Raw genomic sequence first — 22,535 nt, 5'->3', positions numbered from 1 at the left:
GCCATTTCAGAAGCAGCATTCCTGGTTCTGTCACGCACAGGAAGGAATCCCTGCTCAGATGGCGCCTGTTGCAAAAGTTTCATGCATCATCTAATATCTCTCCCTCCCCCCGGGGAATAATACCTCAACTCAGATGCAATTTTATGCATTTCTAAGTGTTTTATCTCCCACACGAAACGGTGCTTTATTTACAGTGGGATTAAGGCACGCAGGTCTACCACGGGATAAACAGGAGGGACAAAGGCTTTAAGGTGAGCGTCCACCAAGAACCAACAGCCAGGCTCAACGAATGTGGTTGTCGTTGGCTACCAAGAATCTCCTCCTGGAAACTGCACTTTTAGACACGCCTGGAGCAAGCGCCCACTTGCCTCCCTTGAGTCCACCGTGCATTTTGGGGAATATGGAGGGGAAGGGGCTTTCTCACTTTGGGCCCGGTGCGGGGGAGACAGAATCCACCTTCCCAAGTGTCCTCCGTCAGACATGGTGAAGAGCCATAATTGGTGAAGATTGAGGGGAGACATGAGAGCACTCTTCAAATACTTAAAAGGTTCTCCCACAGAGGAGGGCCAGGATCTCTTCTCGATCCTCCCAGAGTGCAGGACACGGAATAACGGGCTCAAGTTAAAGGAAGCCAGATTCCAGCTGGACATCAGGAAAAACTTCCTGACTGTTAGAGCAGTGCGACAATGGAATCAGTGACCTAGGGAGGTGGTGGGCTGTCCCACACTAGAGGCCTTCAAGAGGCAGCTGGACAACCATCTGTCAGGGATGCTTTAGGGTGGATTCCTGCATTGAGCAGGGGGTTGGACTCGATGGCCTTGTAGGCCCCTTCCAACTCTGCTGTTCTATGATTCTATGAGCTGAGGGTCCGTCTTGTCCAGTATTCTGTTCACTCAGTGGCCAACCAGCTGCCCACGGAAAGCCCCCAAGCAGGGCAGGAATTCAACGGCACCCTCCCGCCCATGTTCCCCAGCAATTGGTATACATTGGCATCCTGCTACTGGAGCCATCGGGACTAGCAGCCAGCGAGAGCCTTCTCCTCCAGGAGGAGGGAAGGGGTTGTTCTCTCGCCCTGTACTGAGCTTCGCTGGTGGGGCGGAAGCGGCGAGAATCTCTCTCGCTTCTCCTAACAGGGACGAAACAAGGAGGTCACTCTCTTGGCAACGGCACTTCGCCAAGCATTGCAGGGTCTCCCATCCTGGCGCAAAGCGAGATGCTGGATCCCCCCCTTCGCTGAATGCGCTTGCCATAGGACAGCGCCTGGGCAACCACGGCGGACAGCTGGCTACCGAAGCTGAGGCGAATCGGTGTCCTTGACACCAGCAGCGGGGGATACAGGACGGCCGCTCAAGGGAGCCGCCTCCAAAAATGAGTGCGGAAAAATGCAAACACGGAGAGATGACTCTTTCAAGAGCAACAAGCTTTTTCAAAAAAAAGGATAAAATGACAGCCCTGCTAATCCTGAGGAAATTAAGGAAGAAAACCGTACCGCTCTCCCGACCCACTAATGACGGATGGAGCTAGCACAGACAGGACAAGCGCACAGTATTCCCACCGCCACACGCAAACAAAAGGAAGGAGGGGGATCCACATTTGGCCCAGAGCAGTCCCAAACCTGTGATTTTTCTCCCCCTTGAACCGACGGCTCTGTTGGCACAGACAACCGTCATTACGGGACACACATTTTCTCCTCTCCTTTCCCCCCCCCCTCAAAAGTCGTGTTTGTTTTGCCCCCCCCCCCCGTGCGGCTCGCTTCGAGTGGTTGTTTTGTCGAGGTCGGTCGAAACCCGCCAATTGAAAACGCCATTTTCGGCCCCTCTTATTCAAAACCGCCGTGTTTTCTCTCGCAAAGTGCGAAGGTGGCGAGTTGAAAGTAAGTACAGCTTCGAGAGCCAGGCCTCTGACGGCCAGCGTTGCAATTTGTTTACCTCAGTAAAAATAGAACGCCCTGGCGCATAGGCATAGGAATGTATGTGGATTTTGCAGCAGGGGGAAATGTCACATTTTAAAACCAGGTTTCTAGTCGCTGTGGGTGTGACGGTATTTATTTCCCCCCATCACATTTAATTTTTATGTCCCAAGTGGGGAACATGCGCCCCACCTCGAAGCTGCTGGACTCCAACTCCCATCAGCTCCCTGGCCATTGGTCATCCTGGCTGGGGTTGAGGGGAGTTGGAGTCCAAAACATCTGGTTAGCACCAGGTGAGGCAGGCTGGCATCGTGGCTGTGAGCCAGGAAGCCTCTGATTCGAATCTTCCTTCAACTGTGGGCAAACTATGGCAGCCTTCAGCAATTCACAGTTTTCTCTGCCTCAGCCACTCCATCTGCAACATGGGCACAAATCATCTGCAATATGGGGGATGACCTCCCTGTGCACATGAAGCCTTCTGAAAGGTGGAAATCTGCTCTCTGTATATGATACTACTGCTGGCCGGATTTACAGGACCGAAGTAAGGATTACAAAGCTAATGACTCCTTCTCCCTCCCAATCCCCTTTCCTTTTGTGCCATTTCACGGAAAGAAACTGTCTTCTCTTAGTAAGCCACTATGGGGGCCTCATGGGCAGAAGAGTAACAATGTTTTGAATAAAGGAAATTAAAAAATAACACACGTGCCACTTTGAATTCTTGGAATATATTTACCAAATGTTAAATATTTGGGGCAGCTGGGAGTTCTCTTTTTTACTTTTACCATTAGAATCATAGATCATAGAATAGCAGAGTTGGAAGGGTCCTATAAGGCTATCAAGTCCAACCCCCTGCTCAATGCAGGAATCCACCTTAAAGCATCCCTGACAGGTGGTTGTCCAGCTGCCTCTTGAATGCCTCTAGGGTGGGAGAGCCCACCACCTCCTAGGTTACTCTGGTAACTTCCAAATTAGATTACTGCAATGCCCTCTACATGGGGCTGCCTTTGAAGACGGTCCGGAAGCTGCAGCTTGTGCAAAATGCGGCGGCCAGATTGATAGCTGGAACAGGGAGGTTTGAGCATGTAACACCGATTCTGGCCCGCTTGCATTGGCTGCCTATACGTTTCCGAGCCCAATTCAAGGTGCTGGTTTTAACCTATAAAGCCCTACATGGCTTGGGACCACAATACCTGATGAAACGCCTCTCCCGACATGAACCTACCCGTACACTGCGCTCAACATCTAAGGTCCTCCTCCGAGTGCCTACTCCAAGGGAAGCTCGGAGGATGGCAACAAGGGAGAGGGCCTTTTCAGTGGTGGCCCCCCGACTGTGGAATGATCTCCCCGATGAGGCTCGCCTGGCGCCAACATTGTTATCTTTTCGGCGTCAGGTCAAGACTTTTCTCTTCTCCCAGGCATTTTTAACAGCATTTTAACAGCATTTAACAACGTTAAGTTTGTTTTTAATGGACCCCACAATTGTTGTTTTTAAATGGATACTGTTGTTTTTATACTGTTTTTATGTGTGTGTGTGTTTTTTAAATTGTATACTTTTAATGTTTACTATTTTTAAATGTTGTAAACCGCCCAGAGAGCTTCGGCTGTGGGGCGGTATATAAATGTAATTAAATAAATAAATAAATAAAAATAGGTCATTGGTCCCATTGTCATACTGCTCTAACAGTCAGGACGTTTTTCCTGACATCCAGCCGGAATCTGGCTTCCTGTCACTTGAGCCCATTATCCCGTGTCCGGCACTCTGGCATGATAGAGAAGAGATCCTGGCCCTTCTCTAAGTGACAACCTTTCCAGGACTTGGAGAGTGCTGTCATGTCACAGAGGGAGGAAGCAGCAGCCAGGCCCCTCTCCACCATGCCTGGGTCCAGCTCCAGCTGAGAGCCCCCTCCCTCCTGCTACCAACTGTCTCTGCAGAGGCCACCAGTGAGGGAGGAAGCAGCAGCCAGGCACCTCTCCACCGTGCCTGGGTCCAGCTCCAGCTGAGAGCCCCCTCCCTCCTGCTGTCAACTGTCTCTGGAGAGGCCACCAGTGGGGGAGGAAGCAGCAGCCAGGCACCTCTCCATCGTGCCTGGGTCCAGCTCCAGCTGAGAGCCCCCTCCCTCCTGCTACCAACTGGCAACTTTAACTGCTGAACTTTGCAACTAAGATTGTAGTGCCTGAATTTGCTTTCCTTTCCCCCCTCCTCCTCCTCCCTCCCAATCCCCTTTCCTTTTGTGTCATGTCTTTTAGATTGTAAGCCTGTGGGCAGGGGCTGTCAAGAAATACTTTTGTAAGCCGCCGTGAGAGCCTTTTTTGGCTGAATGGCAGCATAAAAATCCTTAAATAAATAAATAAATGTCTCCCCTCAGCCTTCTCTTCTCCAGGCTCAACATGCCCAGTCTACCACCTTTCATGTCTTTTCTGAAGCTGGAGCCACACATAAGGTGGTACACTGAGCCGCACCTCAAGCTGCCTTTAGGGCTTGCCATTTTTGAATACACACACACACACACACACCCGCATTCAAAAGACCAAGACCTCCCTGCAAGTAGAAGAGGAGCGCAGCAGGGAGAAGGCATCAGAGCCAGGTTGGCCTCTGCTGTGCTGATTTTCTAGCTGCAGGAAGTTTTGTTTTAAAGCAGGGCAGCCTTCCTAAAGGTGATGCCCCACCTGCAATCCGAAACGAGAACAGCCCCTCCCGCTGCCTCGTCGCTCCACCGCCTTTGCCCTCCTGCCGCAGATGCGGAACAGGCCTGACTGACAGCAGGAAATGGCGGGGAATCAGAAGAGAGTGAAGACACCAAGAGCGGAGACAAGCACAGCGCTACGCCTCCTTTGAGATCATCTGCCAAGGCCTTCTCTGAGTACCTTTTCCATCCAAGGTACAAAGGTCATCTACAAAGGAGAAGGCTTTTTTCCGCCTTTTTTTGGCAGCGGTGCCCTAATTATGGAATGTCCTCCCCCAAAAGAGCTTCGCGGCTGGCGCCAACGCCGCTAACAAGAAGGTGCCAGGGAGGAAAACGCTCTTTTTAATCCACCCCGGGCGGTTTCAAAGCTTTGAACGATCCAGGCGTGCGCGTTCCCAGCCTGTGTGCGTGCACGCAACGTGTTTTGAAGATCCAAAACCCGCCGTTTCCTTGAGGGGCGAGGAGGGCATTTGTTTGCTTCAGAGTATTTGTTCCGTGCTGTACGCCACCCGGGAATATGACCTGATAAAGGGCCGTGTTTAGACAGAAACGGTTTAAAGGGAGAAATGAAAGCCAGCCGGGCGGCCGCTCCGACGGCTGCTGGCGGACTCACTTTGGCTGCGCTGATGACCGTGGCGGTGTAGGACTGAATGTTGTCTCCGCAGGCCCCGCCGCGGGATTGATGGCACCGGATGAGCTGCCAGAAGAAAAAAAAGAGAGCGGGGGGGAGACGCTTAGTTAACTGTATAGTTTTCTAACACAGCCTTCCTCAGCCTCCAAGAGGCATCCAGATGTGTGAGAAGACCCTTCCCTAACCTGACGCCCTCTAAATGCGTTGGACTGCAACCCCCAGCATCCCCCAGCCAGCACAGCTGGGAGGCTGGGAGTTGCAGTCCAACGCATCTAGAGGGCATCGGGTTAGGGAAAGGCACAATTCTTTGCCTTTCTTTTTTTCTTTTATCATTTACAATCCTTAAAGAAGTATACAAACAGGTAATTCGAACAAGACCTTGCCAACAATAGAACAGCAGAGAACTTGAACAGGTTTACTGACCAATCCCACAAACATCGCAAGGTTCCTGATAACACAAAGAGACGCACGCTCTCTTCATTCTTGTTACACCAATGCATTAGACATAAGGTCCACTTTTCTATATATCAATTGTTTCGTTGTCTTCCCTCTCTGACTCTTACTATCTTGCTTCACTTGGCCATTATTTTATTTCCCATAATTTAATAATCCAGCTGTCAATTGTAGGGGCTTCCGGTTTCTTCTCCAGTTCGCGGATTTTAGCATTCTAGCGGCTGTTAGTAAATGCACTATCATCTCTATGCCACCACAGCGATGGGGGATGCTGGGAATTGCAGTCCAATACAACTGGAGGATGCTGGGTTAGAGCCAATGTAGTTTGGTGGTTGAGTGTTGGACTGGGAGTCGGGAGATCCGGGTTCTAATCCCTACTCGGCCAGGGAAGTTCACTGGGTGACTTTGGGCCACTCACAGACCTACCTCACAGGGTGGTTGTTGTGAGGATAAAAATGGAGAGGAGGAGGATTAAAGAGATAGCCTAGCTACAGTGATCCATGCTCTGATAACCTCTCGTTTGGATTACTGCAATGCGTGGGGCTGCCTTTGAAAAAGGTCCGGAAACTTCAACTGGTACAAAACAGGGCAGCACGTTTACTAACAGGGACTGGCCGATGAGACCACATCACGCCAGTCCTTTTCCAGCTTCATTGGCTGCCAGTCCAGGTCCGGGCCTGATTCAAAGTGCTGGTATTAACATTTAAAGCCCTAAACGGCTTGGGGCCAGGTTATCTGAAGGAACGCCTCCTCCCATATGGACCTGCCCGGACCCTAAGGTCATCCTCAGGGGTCCTTCTCCGCGAGCCCCTGCCAAAGGAAGTGAGGCAGGTGGCTACCAGGAGGAGGGCCTTCTCTGCTGTGGCACCCCGGCTGTGGAATGAGCTCCCTAAGGAGGTTCGCTTGGCACCTACATTATATGCTTTTAGACGCCAGGTGAAGACCTTTTTATTCTCCCAGCATTTTAACAGTCTATAAATAAATTTTAACTTGGTGTTTTAAATTCGTAATTTTGCATTGCTGCTGTTTTTATCTGGTTGAGCTTTTAGATTGTATTTTATATTATGGTTTTATACTGTTGTTTTATACTTTGAATGGTTTTAATTTTTGTGAACCGCCCAGAGAGCTCCGGCTATTGGGCGGTATAGAAATGTAATAAATACATAAATAAATAAATAAATAAATAAATAAATAAATAAATAAATGTACGCTGCCTTGGGTTCATTGTAAGAGGGGGGGAAAGCGGGATATAAATGCAATAAATAAATAAATAAATACATCTGGATGCCGCTTGCAGGTGTGGGGCCCTCTCCCCCCACCTCGCCTCGCCTCTTCAAACAGATTGCCAAACGCATGAACAACCCCAAGATGCTGTGACACTCTTCTTTGCGACCGTCTTTAAAATAATCTTTCAGGTGCCACCCAGGCTGTCATACGCGCTAGCCTTCGGTTTTCAATTACAAGACGAACAGTCCCTCCAACACTTATTTTACAACAAAACGCACTAAAAAAAAAAAAAAAGACTTTGAAATGGGAAGGGCCCGGGGAGGGGGAGAAGAGACGAGAGCTGAAAGCCAGCCTGCCAATAAATCTGAACGGATATCATCAAATCCTTGAAGGCGTGTCGACGCGAAGCCGCTGACACGCTAGGAAGGAGAACTCCGGCGAGTCGTAGACGGATCGACCTTCTCCGACGCGGGCCCTCCTGATTCTCAGCATCCCCAATTCCACTTCTTCACCTTGTTCCCGCCCTCTTCCCGCCTTTCCATCTCTTGTCCTTCCCGCTGGCCTGTACGCGCCTCTCCTCAGTGTGCAAAGCCCCATAAGCCCCAGCTGACAAACTGCCCTATTGTCTCTACAAAAGCCTTTCCCCTGACTTGGTGCTTTCCAGATGTTTTGGATTGCAATCCCCATCAACCCCAGCTGTCATGGCCAACGGGGATGGCTGACTGCACACTAGGAGTCATAAACACGCCACCAAGAGCACCATTTTGGAGGCCTGCCATCCTGGCCGGCGTCCCTGTTCCACTTTCAGGCATCGCCCGTGAAGCTTCCGAAAAGCCATGCATCTTTAGTGCGAAAGAAACAGGGACGGATCGACAGAAAGAGGTGTGAGAATGAACGGCCCCTTACCTTGTTCTCAGCGTAAGCCAGCCACCGGCTTCCTAGAGCGATGGGATTCATGTTTGGCCCAGGGCAAGGATAGCAGCCTGGAAAAAAAAAGTCCAAAAAGCGTATTATTATTTTTTATTATTATTTATTTATTTATATAGCACCATCAATGTACATGGTGCTGTACAGAGTAAAACAGTAAAATAGCAAAACCCTGCCGCATAGGCTTACATTCTAATAAAATCATAATAAAGCAATAAGGAGGGGAAGAGAAAGCAAACAGGCACAGGGTAGGGTAAACAGGCACAGGGTAGGGTAAACAGGCACAGGGTAGGGTAAAACTAACAGTATAAAGTCAGAACAAAATCAAGTTTTAAAAGCTATAGGAAAAAGAAAAGTTTTTAGCTGAGCTTTAAAAGCTGCGGTTGAACTTGTAGTTCTCAAATGTTCTGGAAGAGCGTTCCAGGCGTAAGGGGCAGCAGAAGAAAATGGACGAAGCCGAGCAAGGGAAGGAGAGACCCTTGGGCAGGCGAGAAACATGGCATCAGAGGAGCGAAGAGCACGAGCGGGGCGATAGTGTGAGATGAGAGAGGAGAGATAGGAAGGAGCTAGACCGTGAAAAGCTTTGAAGGTCAACAGGAGAAGTTTATATTGGATTCTGAAGTGAATTGGAAGCCAATGAAGAGATTTCAGAAGTGGAGTAACATGGTCAGAGCGGCGAGCCAAGAGAACATTGGAATAGGCAACCTACCCAAGAGTCCCAACTCCTTCCTAAGGAACATCCTAAGGTTATTTTCACTTTTGCCAACGCATCCGGCTTTCTTTTTCTTTTGTTTGTTTTTCTGAACAGTAAAACTGAGACACGGTCCTACTGTTAGGCAATGACGCAGCTGCCCGAAGCAGCAGGTACTGAGATGGGGGTTACGGCCAGTCGTATCTCCTGAGCCCCCGCCCCACCAGCAGTGCCAGCTCTCATCGCCACTGCCACCAGCGGCTCTTGTTCCTCCTCCTCTTCAGAGCAGGATGCATCAGGTGGGAAGCCCAAGGGCCGGGCTCCAATGAAAGGCACAGCTAGATCCATGCGCACGACGGGATTGTGGGCTTTGTCGTCTCTGGCGGCTTTTGAAGGGAAAGTGTGATATAGCGTGTGTGTTGGGGGTTGATGGGGGGGAGCTGTTGCTTAAAGAAAAGAAGTCAACAACTCAACAGGGTGCATTTAGAGCAGGAATGGGGACGGACTTCAAGGGGGGGGGGCTGAATTGCCCCACCAGGCCTGCTGTGGCTTGACGTCCGTGGACGTGGCCAAGAGCAATGGGCTCCAAAGCACGTGTCCAGGGGAAGAGTACCAGAGTCTAGGCGCAATCCTACCCTTCAACCTGATCTCAGACGGCAAGGCGACGCACACTGAGATGGAAAGGGTTCTGCCGGGGCTGGTGGGCATCTGTAGGGCCACCAGCTGAAGGCCCGCTCCGCAGCAGGGGCTTGCTGACAAGAACCCCTCGGGAGCTGCTCCTCCCCTTCATCATTGCAACGTACTCGTTCCCCTGCCTCTCACTTTGGTCCAGGTGAGGAGGAGGAGGAGCAGCAGATGCCATGGCCTCGTGCTCAGTGGCTCCCTGCAAATACGGGGCCTTCTCTGTAGCGGCACCCACCCTTTGGAAAACCCTCCTTCGTGTGGTTTGGGGTGTGGGGGGAGTGTAACATTCTTCAAACATTCCCTGAAAACATATCTTTTTAAACAAGCTTTCCCTGAACTATAACTTACCCTGGTTTTGTATGATACTTTTAACGTTTTAAATCTCGCCTTTCTCTATATTATCGCTTTAATTGTAAACTGCCCCAGAGAGCCTCGGCTGTTGGGCAGTATAAAAATGTAATAATAATAATAATAATAATAATAATAATAATAATAGGAGAGCAACAGCAGCTGGTGACAATGGCGGTGAGATGGTAGACTCACGGAAAAGCCCCCCAAAACCCGGAGTCAGGACCAAGCAGAGGGTAGGAAGCTTGAGCAGACGCAAATATAATTCAGTAGCAGAGATTCCAGGAAGTGTATCGTTCATGCAACTTGATCAAGACAACAGTATGATGCAAATCTATCCCTGGTGTTAAACAGGCTGTCTCTATACAACCTCCCCGGTATCGAAACCTCCCCAGTAAACAACCTCCCCAGTATCGAAGCCTCCTTCGCCCGTAACGCTGATCCACTGCAAATCACTGCATGGTTTCCACCAGCCCCTTGTGCCGGCCAGCCCAGTCGGCTATCACGCCAGCTTTTTGAAAAAACTGGATTGTTTGATCTTCCTTACTCGCACAGAAGGGACACAGGAATGGGAGAAAGCACCAAGAACGTCATAAAAACTTTCAGATTTGCACATTTAAAAGGCAAAGGGGGGGGGGGAGAGAGAGAGGACGCAATACTCATTTGCTTCAAGGAAGTCTGAAGTTGCAGACAGTCTCCAGTTTGGACTGCCCTATATATCATTCTGTTGGGCCCGCAGGAGCCTAAAGGACATCTGACCCGTCCTCAATAAGCAGGTAAGCCGATACACTGTTAAACCTGACTGATCCCCTCCGCTCCCTAACAGAAAAAATGGGGTGGGGAAGAGACCTTTTTGTATCATTCCCTTCTTGCCATATCCATTCTGTACGGCTTTTAAAATGCACGCCAACGACATCCATCATACTTTTCGTCTTGTCCCACTTACGTCGGTTTTGGGTTTCTCGCAAAAGCCGCTTTAAGTAGACGGTTCTCTTCCAGCCTTTTAAGAAAACGTGGGCTGGTTGTTTTAAGGCTCTCACTTTCTCTACCCCAACGGAGATGCAACACTGCTCAATTTCCTAACCATGGTCAGGAGACTGGGAGCCGCGTCTTAGGGAACAGCTGCCTCTCCCTCCCCTCTCGCCAAGGAATCTGCTTTTCTATCTCTTTTATGGCAAACCATGGTTACTGCAACACGAAAGGTGCAAGCCTATGCATGTTCAGACAGGCTGGCTGGGGCATGCTGGGAATTGTAGGCCTCCCCCCCCCTGCCGCCGCCGCAATTGAACATGCATAGGATTGCACCCGAAATGCCCTACAATGAGTTCTCCAAAGCTGCACCATCAGACGCACTCGTAAGCCCTGCTGGCTCAGACCAAGGGTCCATCTAGTCCAGCATTTTGTTCAAACAGTGGCCAACCAGCTGTTGACCAGGAAGCCACGCATGGGGATCACAAAGACCAGCCATGGATAGAAGGGACGAAGCGATCCCGAAGGCAACCTCATTCCAAGTTATGCTTTATGTGTTATTGACAAAATTTTAAACTTGGTCTATCAAAGGTTGTTCCAATGTTCTAATGAACATTGTGAACCGCCCAGAGAGCTCCGGCTATTGGTCGGTATAGAAATGTAATAAATAAATAAAATAAATAAATAAATAAACATCTCAAGCTGACTTAAGCCGAATTTAAGCCCCGCATCCTGCCCACTGCACCTGGGAGCAGGGATCCAGGATCTCGGGGAGGGGTCACTTCCGCTGCTGCTAACCTGAGACCTTGTCCACTGGAGACAGTGAAACCAAGACCTACTTCCGCGTCCGACACCTCGTCGCTGCGTGGGAGAAGCTCCACGGCCCGCCTGTAGGCGAACGGGAAGACAGAGCAGAGGGACTGAAGCAGCCCCGTCCAGAGGCGGCATTCTGGAACCTTCCACATGCAAAGCAGGCTCTGCTCGGCCACTGAGCTGTAGCCCCATAATAGGGTGTCCCACCACACTGATAAGCCGCACTGAACTACTACAGCCGATACCAGGGGTGAGGAACCTCTTCCAGCCCGAGGGCCGGATTCCATTTTGGAGAAGCTCTCGGGGGGGGGGGGGGCGGCATTCCAGTGGTGGGTTCAAAGAAATCACCGAATAATTGGGGAAGAGGGCGGGGTCAGGGGAAGAGGGCGTGGCCACCTGTGGAACCTCAGAGGATTGGATTTAGTCCGGATTTGGCCCACAGGCCTGAGCTCCTGCACCCCTGGTTCACAGCACTGCATAAGCATAAAAGGGTCCCACATGCCCCCCAGAAGCACACAGACTGATGGAAAGATCTTGGCTCTTTCTCTCCCCCCTGTGAGACTCCGCCGCTTTCCATCAGCTAGACGGCCAAACTGGAAAGGGACCAAGACAAACGGAGGTGTAGAGCGGGAACAGAGTAAACAAAGGCGAGGAGGGGACGTTTCGTCGCATGTCGGTCGTCTTCTGTTTATCACCAGAAGACGACAAACAAACCGTGGAGTCCTTTCAACTAATATTGTGTTTATCCGTCAAGGGGGGAAAAAAGAAGGAGGGTAAATTAAACTTGTTTACAAAGGGCATGAAGTAATACAGTTTGCAAATGTTGTTTACAGATTTCCCTCCAAGATGAAAAGCCCCATACAGAAGCCGCCCCCTCTGCCCGCCCGCCGCATCTCCCATTGTTCTTACGTTTCCTCCTGTTTCGATCTGCCCTGGCCCGGCTTCACCAACTCTCGCCGAGGCCCTGCGGACATGCGGACACTCGTACCTGGCAAGAGGCTCTGAGAAAGGAACAGAGCCATCTTATTGCTGCTGCCTCTGGCCATTTCTGCCACCAAGCTCTGTCTCGTCTTACCCCGGACTAGCGGTGGGCTCTCCGGGAACTCCGGGGGAGAGGTCTTCCCCCATCGCCTGCCCCCTGGCTCACGGCAACTGGAGAGGACAAGGTTCCTCCCAGAGGAGGACGTGCCGCTCCGTTCCCTTTCTCCTCTTTGCTTGCCTGTTCTTAAGACTTTACACCCCCCAGGGCTCGCCGCCCCAGCCTCCGGAGGATGTAACACCTCTCATCCGATGCGCCAGGCTTTCTTGGCCTGCTGGGCTTTGCCCTACAGCCTGCCCCCCGGTCCCCGTTGGGTCTAGGGATAACTCCCTGGCTCAGTTCAGACAACATGTTTCTCTACGCAGCGGGAAAACTCCATCCACGGTTGAGTTTGTAGGGGTTACTCCCCACACAACATGTTCGAACTGTGACGGTGGGCTCCCGTGGAGCTGGGTAAAAGGCAGCGTGACCTTTGATTGACAGTTCCTCCGCCCTCTCTCCTGCCCCGGTCCTCCTGATGGTATCCCATCAGCCGTTGCTGCAGAGGCCACCAAGAACACACCCGCAGGCCATCAGGGTCACCTGAGGAATGGTCTACTCAGGAGCAAAGCCTTGCTCACGTGTACACCTTTGCTCACAAGGAGTGCTTCTTTCTCAGTGACAACCTCTGCATCTCGCCACGCTTGAATTCAAGGAAGAGCCCATCTCAGACCTGTTGAGAAACGAGCGGTTTTCAGCTCTAGGAGCTGTATTTGAGGCTGACGGGGTGTGCTCAGAGCAGCAGGCACACGCTCCCGCCACTCGGCTGCCTGTAACAAAGCCTTTCCAAACTCGAAACGAACAGGGCAAGTGGTGTTTAGAGTGGTTTCCCTAATCAAAGGCAGCTGAGCCGGGCAGCTGCAACAGTCCTTACCCCCACACCACCCCTGGAAGACAGGCCAAATGCTTAAAAGTCAAAGCCATTCTGCCTCCGTTATGGTTTTTAATTTCAAGCCGGCCAGCCAATCGAAGCGCTCGGCCTCCTTTCGCACAGAGACGCTCCAAAAAATGGTGCTCAGCTACTGTAGGTAGCTACCTAAGGTAGGATGACCCGATGGAAAGGAGGACAGGGCTCCTGCACCTTTAACAGTCGTACTGAAAGGGGGATTTCAGCAGGTGTCATTTGTATGCATCCAGCACCCAGAGAAATTCCCTCTTCATCACAACAGTAAAAGCTGCAGGAGCCTTGCCCTCTTTCGTATCTGGTCACTCTAGCATAGCTAGGGCTTCTGCAGCTTTCACCGTGGTGATGAAGACGGGATTCCACCAGATGTTGCATGCATACAAATGACTCCTGCTGAAATTCCCTTTTCTATCCAACTGTTAAAGCTGCAGGAGCCCTGCCCTTTTTTGTATCTGGTCACTCTAGTATAGCTCCTGCAGCTTTAGCTGCTGTGATGAAGAGGGAATTTCACTAGGTGCTGCATATATACAAAGGACACCTGCTGAAATTCCCCTTTCATTGCAACTGTTAAAAGACACAGCAGCCCTGTCCTCCTTTCCATATGGTCACCCGACCTAAGGGAGCATATGTTACACCTGTGCTCCAGGGTCTGGATTGGCAGCTGGCGCAAATCAAAGTGAGGAGCTACATTCAAGGCTGTTGCTCTCAAGAACTGTTGAGAAAGAGAGAGAGAGAAAGAGAGAGAGACAGAGCATGCAGGTTCTTGGGAAAACTTTGCGGTGTGACCTAGTTTGTATGGGGTGTGTGGGTTGCCACATGTAGATTTCCGACCCATCAGGGGTACTTACTAGCCCCCCACCACCACCTGCAAAGAAAGGGGGCAGCAGCAGCAGGCCCGTATTAATAAGTAATGGTTCTATACGATTTGACATAACCAAGAGCAGAATCATCGTTTTTCATATAGGACAGAGTAAGCGTGCCGACTACATTTGTCCAAGGAAATAGTCTCTTCGGGGACAGGGCTGTACCACGTCAATAGAAGCTTGGTGCCAGATAATGGCTCCAAGTCATCGTCTTCCTCCCCGGAGGTTAAGAACACATCGATACAAGGATGACAAGGCTCACAGAAAGCGGGCCGTCGTTTGTTACTGGACACGAAGATGCTGCCGTTATCATAATATCGGACTGCCTTTGCCTCTCCCAAAAGGAAGGAGACCTTCATCCTCTGTTATCTTGATTAGAAGCCAAGTAAGCATTCTTGGATGAGCAGATGACAGAAGCTCTGGGGGCGCCACGGCAGGAAACAGAAGCACAAAACAGGAACGTTGTTGTTTAGATGTCCACCTTTCTCCCGCCTCGCCTGTCGTCCCTATCATACTATCAAGGGGGAAAGGGCATGTTGCAGAGGGCCATTAAGAAGAGGAATCGGCCATGAGGGTGACCCTGTGGAAAGGAGGACAGGGCTCCTGTATCTTTAACAGTTGGATAGAAAAGGGAATTTCAGCAGGTGCCATTGGTATGCCTGCAGCACTCTTCGTCACAACAGCGAAAGCTGCAGGAGCTATGCTAGAGTGGCCAGATACAAAAAAAAGGGCAGGGCTCCTGCAGCTTTCACTGTTGTGAGGAAGAGTGCTGCAGGCATACCAGTGACACCTGCTGAAATTCCCATTTCAACACAACCGTTAAAGATGCAGGAGCCCTGTCCTCCTTTCCAAAGGGTCCGCCCTAGGAATAGGGGTTAAGAACAGAAAATACCTCTTGTGTGCTAAGAGAGAGCGCTGTAAATTAACAAGTGATCGACGGCACGGGAGGAGAGGGGAGAGTTAAGGCCCTGAACTTTTGGCGTTAAGAGCCGTGGGTTCGAATCTGCTCAGGTAGCCACCCCCGAGAAGGACATGATCCAAGGAGAGAGGTTTCGATCTGTATGCAGAAGGATTTAGGTTCAATCTTTGGCATCTCTCGGTGAGGCTGGGAACAACTCCCGCCTGAAACCCTGGAGAGCCGCCGCTGCTGCCAGTCAGCACTGACAATACCGGGGTAGGAACATAGGAAGCTGCCTTATACCGAGTCAGGCCACTGCTCCAGTATTGTCAACACGGCCTGTCAGCAGCGGCTGACAGGAATCTTTCAGGCAGGAATCTCTCCAGCCCTACCTGGAGATGCCAGGGATTGAACCTGGGACCTTCGGCATGCTATGCGGGTGCTCTGCCATTGAGCTACAGTCCCTTCGACAGACCGAAGGCCTGACTCAGTGTTAAGGCAGCTGCCAATGTAGCTTCCTAAGTCAACAGTGGCTGATGTGGTGCAGATGACATCACTTTCCTGCGCACCAAAGGCCTGAGATGCAATACGGATTGGGAGAAGGCAAACGAGGATGATCAGGGGGTCTGGAAACAGAGCCCAAAGAAGAGAGACTGAAAGAACTGGGCAGGTTTAGCCTGGGGAAGAGAAGATGGAGGGGAGACATGAGAGCACTCTTCAAGGACTTGAAAGGTTGTCCCACAGAGGAGGGCCAGGATCTCTTCTCGATCCTCCCAGAGTGCAGGACACGGAATAAGGGGCTCAAGTGACAGGAAGCCAGATTCCGGCTGGACATCAGGAAAAACGTCCTGTCCTGACTGTAAGAGCAGTTTGACAATGGGACCCATGACCAAGGGAGGTGGTGGGCTCTCCCACACTAGAGGCCTTCAAGAGGCAGCTGGACATCCATCTTTCTGGGATGCTTCAAGGTGAATGTCTGCACTGAGCAGGGGGTTGGGCTCGATGGCCTTAGAGGCCCCTTCCAATTCTACTATTCTATGGTTCTCTGAGGAACCCTACGTGTTTTGCTGCTTGCATTTTCAGCTAGTCCTAGAGCACCTCTTTGTTTTATTTCCCCTCGTCCCTTCCGTTACACAGAGCCCATCAATGAAACCATGGCCCCATTTGGTGATGCTTCTTCTGACATGGCGACTGAACTCCAGATCGGAAACAGGTAAAGCTGTCAACCGATTATACGCATTGCTCCTTCTGCAAGTGAAAAGCCGCCGTCGGTATTTCCTTTTTTCATTCCCTACAGTAACACACCGGGTGTAAAACAGCCTGGAAACACATACAGGAATGCCCTGAACTGGTAGCTCTACCGGTGCAGCTACTAAAAAGCTTTAGCTGATTAACCTTCTGGTTAATTTGGTTAATGTCATTATTATTATTATTATTATTATTATTTATTTATTTATTTATTTATATAGCACCATCAATGTACATGGTGCTGTACAGAGTAAAACAGTAAATAGCAGGACCTATTCGTCATAGAATCGTAGAATAGCAGAGTTGGAAGGGGCCTACAAGGCCATCAAGTCCAACCCCCCCTGCTCAATGCAGGAATCTACCTTAAAGCATCCCTGACAGATTTAGGATGCAATCCTATGCATGTTGAGACAGAAAAAAGTCCTACAACTCCCAGTTCGTCCCTAATCCTGCTTAGAAATAGGCCCTTAAATTTAATTTAATTAGTTGCCTGGAACTGCAGAAGTTAGGGGGAGTCCATTCTGGCCTCTACTGTTGACCAAGAGCCTTCGGAAGTCTGTACTGCCTCCCAGGAAGGGGGAAACCAGTGTAGCCCCCAAGTCTCTCCAAAGTTGCTTTAAAAAAAAAACGCCCAGAGAGCTTTGGCTGTGGGGCGATATATAAATGTAATAAAATAAATAAATAAATAAAGAGTCAGCATTGATGAGGCTATATATCTCCCTGGGAAGGCAGTTCCAAAGGCGTGGGGCCACCACTGAGAAAGCCCTGTCCCTAGTACTCGCCACCCTAATGGAATAAGGCCTCTGATACTTTTGGAGGGTGTGCGTGTTTGCAGGTGTACGTATCTCCCATGCAAGCCGCTGTGAGGATGGTTTGATGGACAGGTGGGATCTAAAGGTTCTAAGTGAACAAAACGAAGCGCACAAGCCTAGATGAAGCGAACATCCTGATTAGCCGCATCAACCCGTTCAAACAAACACTTTGATGTTGCAGCAGGGCCATCGTCACGCAACAATGAGTTACCATTCCTCGATGCACACCAAGATTGCATCTGAGCATTTCATACAGACGGAGCCATTGAATGCCTTAGAACCTATACATCCCTTTTCTATCACCCCCCTTGGGACAAAAGGGAAAATTTCTGGGTCTACAGACTCAGAACTCCCCCTAGAGCACGGCCCTCCACAGCAGACGCAAGGAGGAAAATTAAGAAATCCAGTCGTCAAATTGAACCACGGCGGCTCTTGGTGGCATTCCGGCTACTGCAGGCTGTCTGGATTTATCAACCCTTGGAATGGGGACTTCCGAGAAGAACCCACAAAAATCAGTTTTAAAATATCACTTGACGTCCTCTGTAAAGCACCACGTCCAGTTAAGAAGGAAAAGATCCTTAATAATTCCTGGATTATCCATTTCAATAAAGAAAAAAATCCTAAACATCCATTCAGCCGAAACATGGAACCTGACAATGCGATGTTAAAAGCTAAAGCGCCTGAAGGTGAGTTTATCACAAGCTGATTATAATTGGGGACACCGACTTTTAAAGTTCGGTACTCGTTATTGTCAATGGCTTTCCTTTCTAACAGTTCAGGAAAATTCTACCTGCGTTTCCTGTGTAAAAACAAAACCAAAATAAAGCAACCCTTAACAGTTAAAATATGTTTGTGTATAATACTAAGTATTTCTCAGAATTTTCATGGGCAAGTTCAGGAAATGTTTAAGCTCCCACATTCTCTCATTTCTAGCCCACCCCCCAATCTCCTTCCCTCTCTCATCCACCTCTTCCTTCATGGATCCCAACTATTGCTTCCTCCATGGGCCCTGTGTCCCTCTGCTAATGCTCCCAAGATGGTGGGAAGAAGGACATGATCCGCCAGACTGCCCATTCGCCTTCTGCTATCTGATTAACTGAGGGTGCCTTTTTAAGCTGTTAAAAAAAAAGGCTTGTAATCAATTAATGGAACTGATTAAAGGAAGAAAGGGTGCAGATAGATAGATACGTTCAAAACAGACAGACATCTTTATACATGGGTGAGATGTTAACTGTATTCCGTCAGCTTGACTTTTGCGAGAGCGACTTATTAAACGGGTGGGTGGCCCTGCCAAAAGGTTAGATAGACGGCTGTACGAACTCTACGAGCACCATTCCGGTGCTTGTTCGAGATACGATTAAAAACAACTTCCATTCCTTCTTTTTAAAAGCAGGTTAATATACCAAGGCAAGAAAATCAGGAAGTTTGGGTTTTTTTTAAAATTTAGATTTCCCTCCCAAACCCTAAGGGTAGGAAAGGACCTGCCCCGTACAGATGCGATTTCACACTTTGATTCGGGAAAGGGTTATCGGCAGCCAGGGAAGAATCGCCGAGCGCCTTAAAAATCGAGGCGAGCCCCTGCTGGGGTCTTCCAAGCGGATGAGAGAGCGCCCTTTCCTCCTCGGGATCTGAAAGCCATGATGTGGGGAGAAACTGACACCTATTGGTAACTTTAAGATTACTCCACAAATGCTATTTTTCTCCCCTTTGAAGAGAAGAAGCTGCTTCCCGTTTTAAAAACGTACACACCCAGAGAGACACAAGGTTGTGATGCGACGGCGAACTAAATTCAAGGCATCCTAAGCCAATCCCGCCCCCATTAAATACTACGCATACTTGGCTGCAGCTTTCCTTTTAAGGGCAAAACGAGCAAGCAGGAACTTTGCTTTCAAGCAACCTCCGTGGGGTGAAGGGAATCAGTAAACAAATATACATCAAGGCCAGCTTAGTGCATCTTCTTCAAAGAGGTCGCAAGGGTTTACATTAAACATCTGGGGGCAAAGAAGAGGTTTCTGCTGACACGAGCAAAGATGGCGCACTTTGGGGCTGAGTACATCTCGGCCTCCCTCGCCCTTCCTACTGCGGCATTTGCTCTCTTTACATGGAACTCGGGAGAGGCGAGCCTGTGTGAAGCCGACCGACACACACACACGCACACGTTTATTCATGTGTTTATTTAGAAATTCAAACCTTGCTTTCCTACCAGAGCCCTCAAAGCGGCTCACAGCATAGATAAAAGAAACGGTGTGCCCCAAAGTTTAGATACTTGGGGCAAAGGCGATGCGCTTCCCTGTTCCCCCCTGCATCCCCGATGCAACTTCAGTCAACGTTTTTTCCAAGCGGTTTCCAGAACACAGTGCAGACGCCCTTCTTACGACTGTGAGGGAGCTGATGCCATGTGACCGCCTAATATTGTGTGCTGCCCTTTGCCCAGGCAGGCAGGCAGGGGGTCCCACGGATGGGACCAGGCCTTCTGGCAATCAAGACCCTTCAAGGGCTGCCCTGCAACTGACAGTAATACATAAGAACATCAGAAGAGCCCTGCTGGATCAGACCCAGGGTCCACCCAGTCCAGCACTCTGTTCACACAATGGCCCAACCAGATGTCAGCCAAGGACCCATGGGGCTTTCTCTGTTGTGACACCTGACTGTGGGATGCCCTCCCCTTGGAGGCCGGCGCCAACGCTGATTTTATTCCGGCGCCAAACAAAGCCTTTAATGGTTAAATTCACGAAGATGGCACATTCATTGTTTTTAGTGCTTTTAAATCATGTATCGTTTTAACTTGGTTCGTGGTTTAATTTGTTTTTAGCTGGGTATATTTACTGTTTTATACTGTATGCTTTTATCTGTACGCTGCCCTGAGGTCTTAATGATATAGGGCGGGATATACATGTTTTAAATAAATAAATAAATAAATAAATGAGCAGGCCTCGGGTGCAATAGCTGGTTGGCCACTGTGTAAACAGAGCGTTGGACTAGATCAGCCTTCCTCAACCGGGGGCGCTCCAGATGTGTTGGACTGCACCTCCCAGAATGCCCCAGCAGGGGCATTCTGGGAGTTGCAGTCCAACACATCTGGAGCGCCCCAGGTTGAGGAAGGCTGGACTAGATGGACCTTTGGTCTGATCCAGCAACAGGGCTCTTCTGATGTTTCTGATCTTTACGCAGATCTTTAAACATCTTCTGATGTTTCTGATCTTTAAGCAGTGGAGGCTGTTGGCACTGATGTCAGTAGGGCGGTGAACCTGCTCTGGGTTTCCGTCAGAACCAGCTCTGCCCCTTGGAGAGCTCCTTTAGAGTTCTGACGGAAGCCCAGAGTCGATTCACCACCCCTACTTTAACGACGCGACCAGCCTCCACTGCAACACCTCCCGGATCTATGGCACCAGCAGGAGAGATGGAGCTAGACCCAAACTGGAATTTCCCAAGAGGCGATACCGTCCTTCGCCAGTCTGCTCCCTCCCAGATGTGCTGGTCTCTGTCCAACACATCTGGAGGGTGCCATGTTTGGCAAGGCCGGGTTACGCAATCCAAGGCAAGGACAGACTTGGCAAATAAATCATGTTCGCAGAGAAACTGAGGCACCGCAGCTAAACTCTTCAAGTAGGGGTGGGCAGGAGGTAAAATGGGAACCATTAGCAGATCTCAAGAGTGATTTGCAGCAGATGCGCAAAGGGCTTCCGACTCCCGGTTGTGCAGCAACAGCAAGAATTGAAACGTTCTCTCCTCCCACGCTAACGTTTGGTTGCTGAAATCGAAGGTTTGGGGAGAGAGGAAAGAATCGGATTTTTAGGAGCTTGATTCTGGCACTGATCGAAAACTCCTGAGCTGAGCCGAGGCTGAGAGCCACGCTATTCCTTGAGGATTCGCACACCTCCACCCGCCTGAGCCGCTATCTTGCACCTGGCTCCGCTGGTGGATCTCAGGGTTAGAAGTAAAAAAAAAGGATAGGAGATCCCACAAGCCGGAACTCTGCCCACCTTCATCCCAAAGGTTGCGCAAGCATGAACTCTTCTCCATTTATTCCATACATGGGGGGGAAAAGAGACATCTAATCTTAATCCTCCTTCTTCCCAGTTATCTTTCTGGACAGACAGTTACCTAACCAGGGACAAATAACAGTATTTTCATGCTACGCGTTCATGGTTTTATATGATATTGTGTTGACACAATTTAAGTAGGTACTTTTTTTTGAGGGGGGGGACGACTTTTTTAAAAAAGTAGTCATGGTTCTGTACAGTTTGACGCCGACTTTAAATCTTTTCTCCGTTGAAACAAACCAGTAAAAACAGAACCGTACCGCCGCCTCCCAAAAAGAGACGACGTATAAGCGGCCGTCACCAGTACTTGATTTCCGAGAAAGTCCCCCAAACCAGGTCGTGAACCTCATCAAGCTGGTTTAATTCCCCGGCAGCCGTTCGGGAAAGAGAGAAGCGGAAAGCCGTGCGATCCTTACTTGTGACGAAGAACTTTTTGGTGAAGGTGCAGCTGTCAAAGGCAGCAATTTTCTCCTGCAGGACGACCACGAGGATCCTGAAAGGGCACACGAAACAAAGAAGGCGTGAAACCTCGAGGGACTCAAACTTACAGGGCAGGACGAAACATGGGGCCAGGCGTGGAGCTGCCACCAGAAACGGCACCCCTGCGTTCATGTCTTCTCTTCTCCCTGTAACTTCCAGCAAGCTCTACTGAAGGAGATGAGAGAGGGGAAGAGGGGCCATGCCATCACTCCAGACTTCATTATTATTCTTTCCCCCACCCCATTCCTTTTTCCCTTGTCTGTTGTGTCTTTGTAGATTATAAGCGTGTGGTCTTGTTTTACTGATTATATGAAGCCACTCCAAGGGATATTTTGGTTGAAGAGCAGGATAAAAATACTTAACAAAAACAAAAACTCAACTCAACCATGTTTAGGATTGTATTTATGGTGTATTCAACCACGTTTAGGATTGTATTTATGGTGTATTCAACCACGTTTAGGATTGTATTCACGGCTGTATTCAACCACGTTTAGGATTGTATTCACGGCTGTATTCAACCACGTTTAGGATTGTATTCACGGTTTACTCAACCATGTTTAGGATTGTATTCATGGTTGTATTCAACCACGTTTAGGATTGTATTCACGGTTGTATTCAACCACGTTTAGGATTGTATTCACGGTTGTAGTCAACCGTGTTTAGGATTGTATTCACGGTTGTAGTCAACCACGTTTAGGATTGTATTCACGGTTGTATTCAACCATGTTTAGGATTGTATTCACGGTGTATTCAACCATGTTTAGGAGTGTATTCACGGTTGTATTCAACCGTGTTTAGGATTGTATTCACGGTTGTAGTCAACCAAGTTTAGGATTGTATTCATGGTTGTAGTCAACTATGTTTAGGATTGTC

General features: G+C 49.6%; 1 protein-coding gene across 5 annotated transcripts in view; it reads right to left on the bottom strand.

Moving 5' to 3' along the window:
- The window catches only part of BCAS3 (BCAS3 microtubule associated cell migration factor), a 538,487-nt gene that overhangs the window by 448,117 nt on the left and 67,835 nt on the right, over positions 1 to 22,535 (bottom strand). For all 5 annotated transcript variants that reach the window (XM_063146608.1, XM_063146612.1, XM_063146611.1 and 2 more), the window contains 3 exons: positions 21,599 to 21,675; positions 7,811 to 7,887; positions 5,207 to 5,290 (listed from right to left, as the gene is read on the bottom strand). In XM_063146608.1, coding sequence (XP_063002678.1) covers positions 5,207 to 5,290; positions 7,811 to 7,887; positions 21,599 to 21,675 — 238 coding nt within the window. The remainder of the gene's footprint in view (positions 1 to 5,206; positions 5,291 to 7,810; positions 7,888 to 21,598; positions 21,676 to 22,535) is intronic.

The sequence above is a fragment of the Elgaria multicarinata genome, chromosome 22 (genome assembly GCF_023053635.1).
Source record: "Elgaria multicarinata webbii isolate HBS135686 ecotype San Diego chromosome 22, rElgMul1.1.pri, whole genome shotgun sequence".
In the NCBI taxonomy this organism is placed as follows: Eukaryota; Metazoa; Chordata; class Lepidosauria; order Squamata; family Anguidae; genus Elgaria; species Elgaria multicarinata.
The sequence above is the reverse complement of the archived record's forward strand: the minus strand, read 5'-3'. Positions and strand labels throughout refer to the sequence as shown.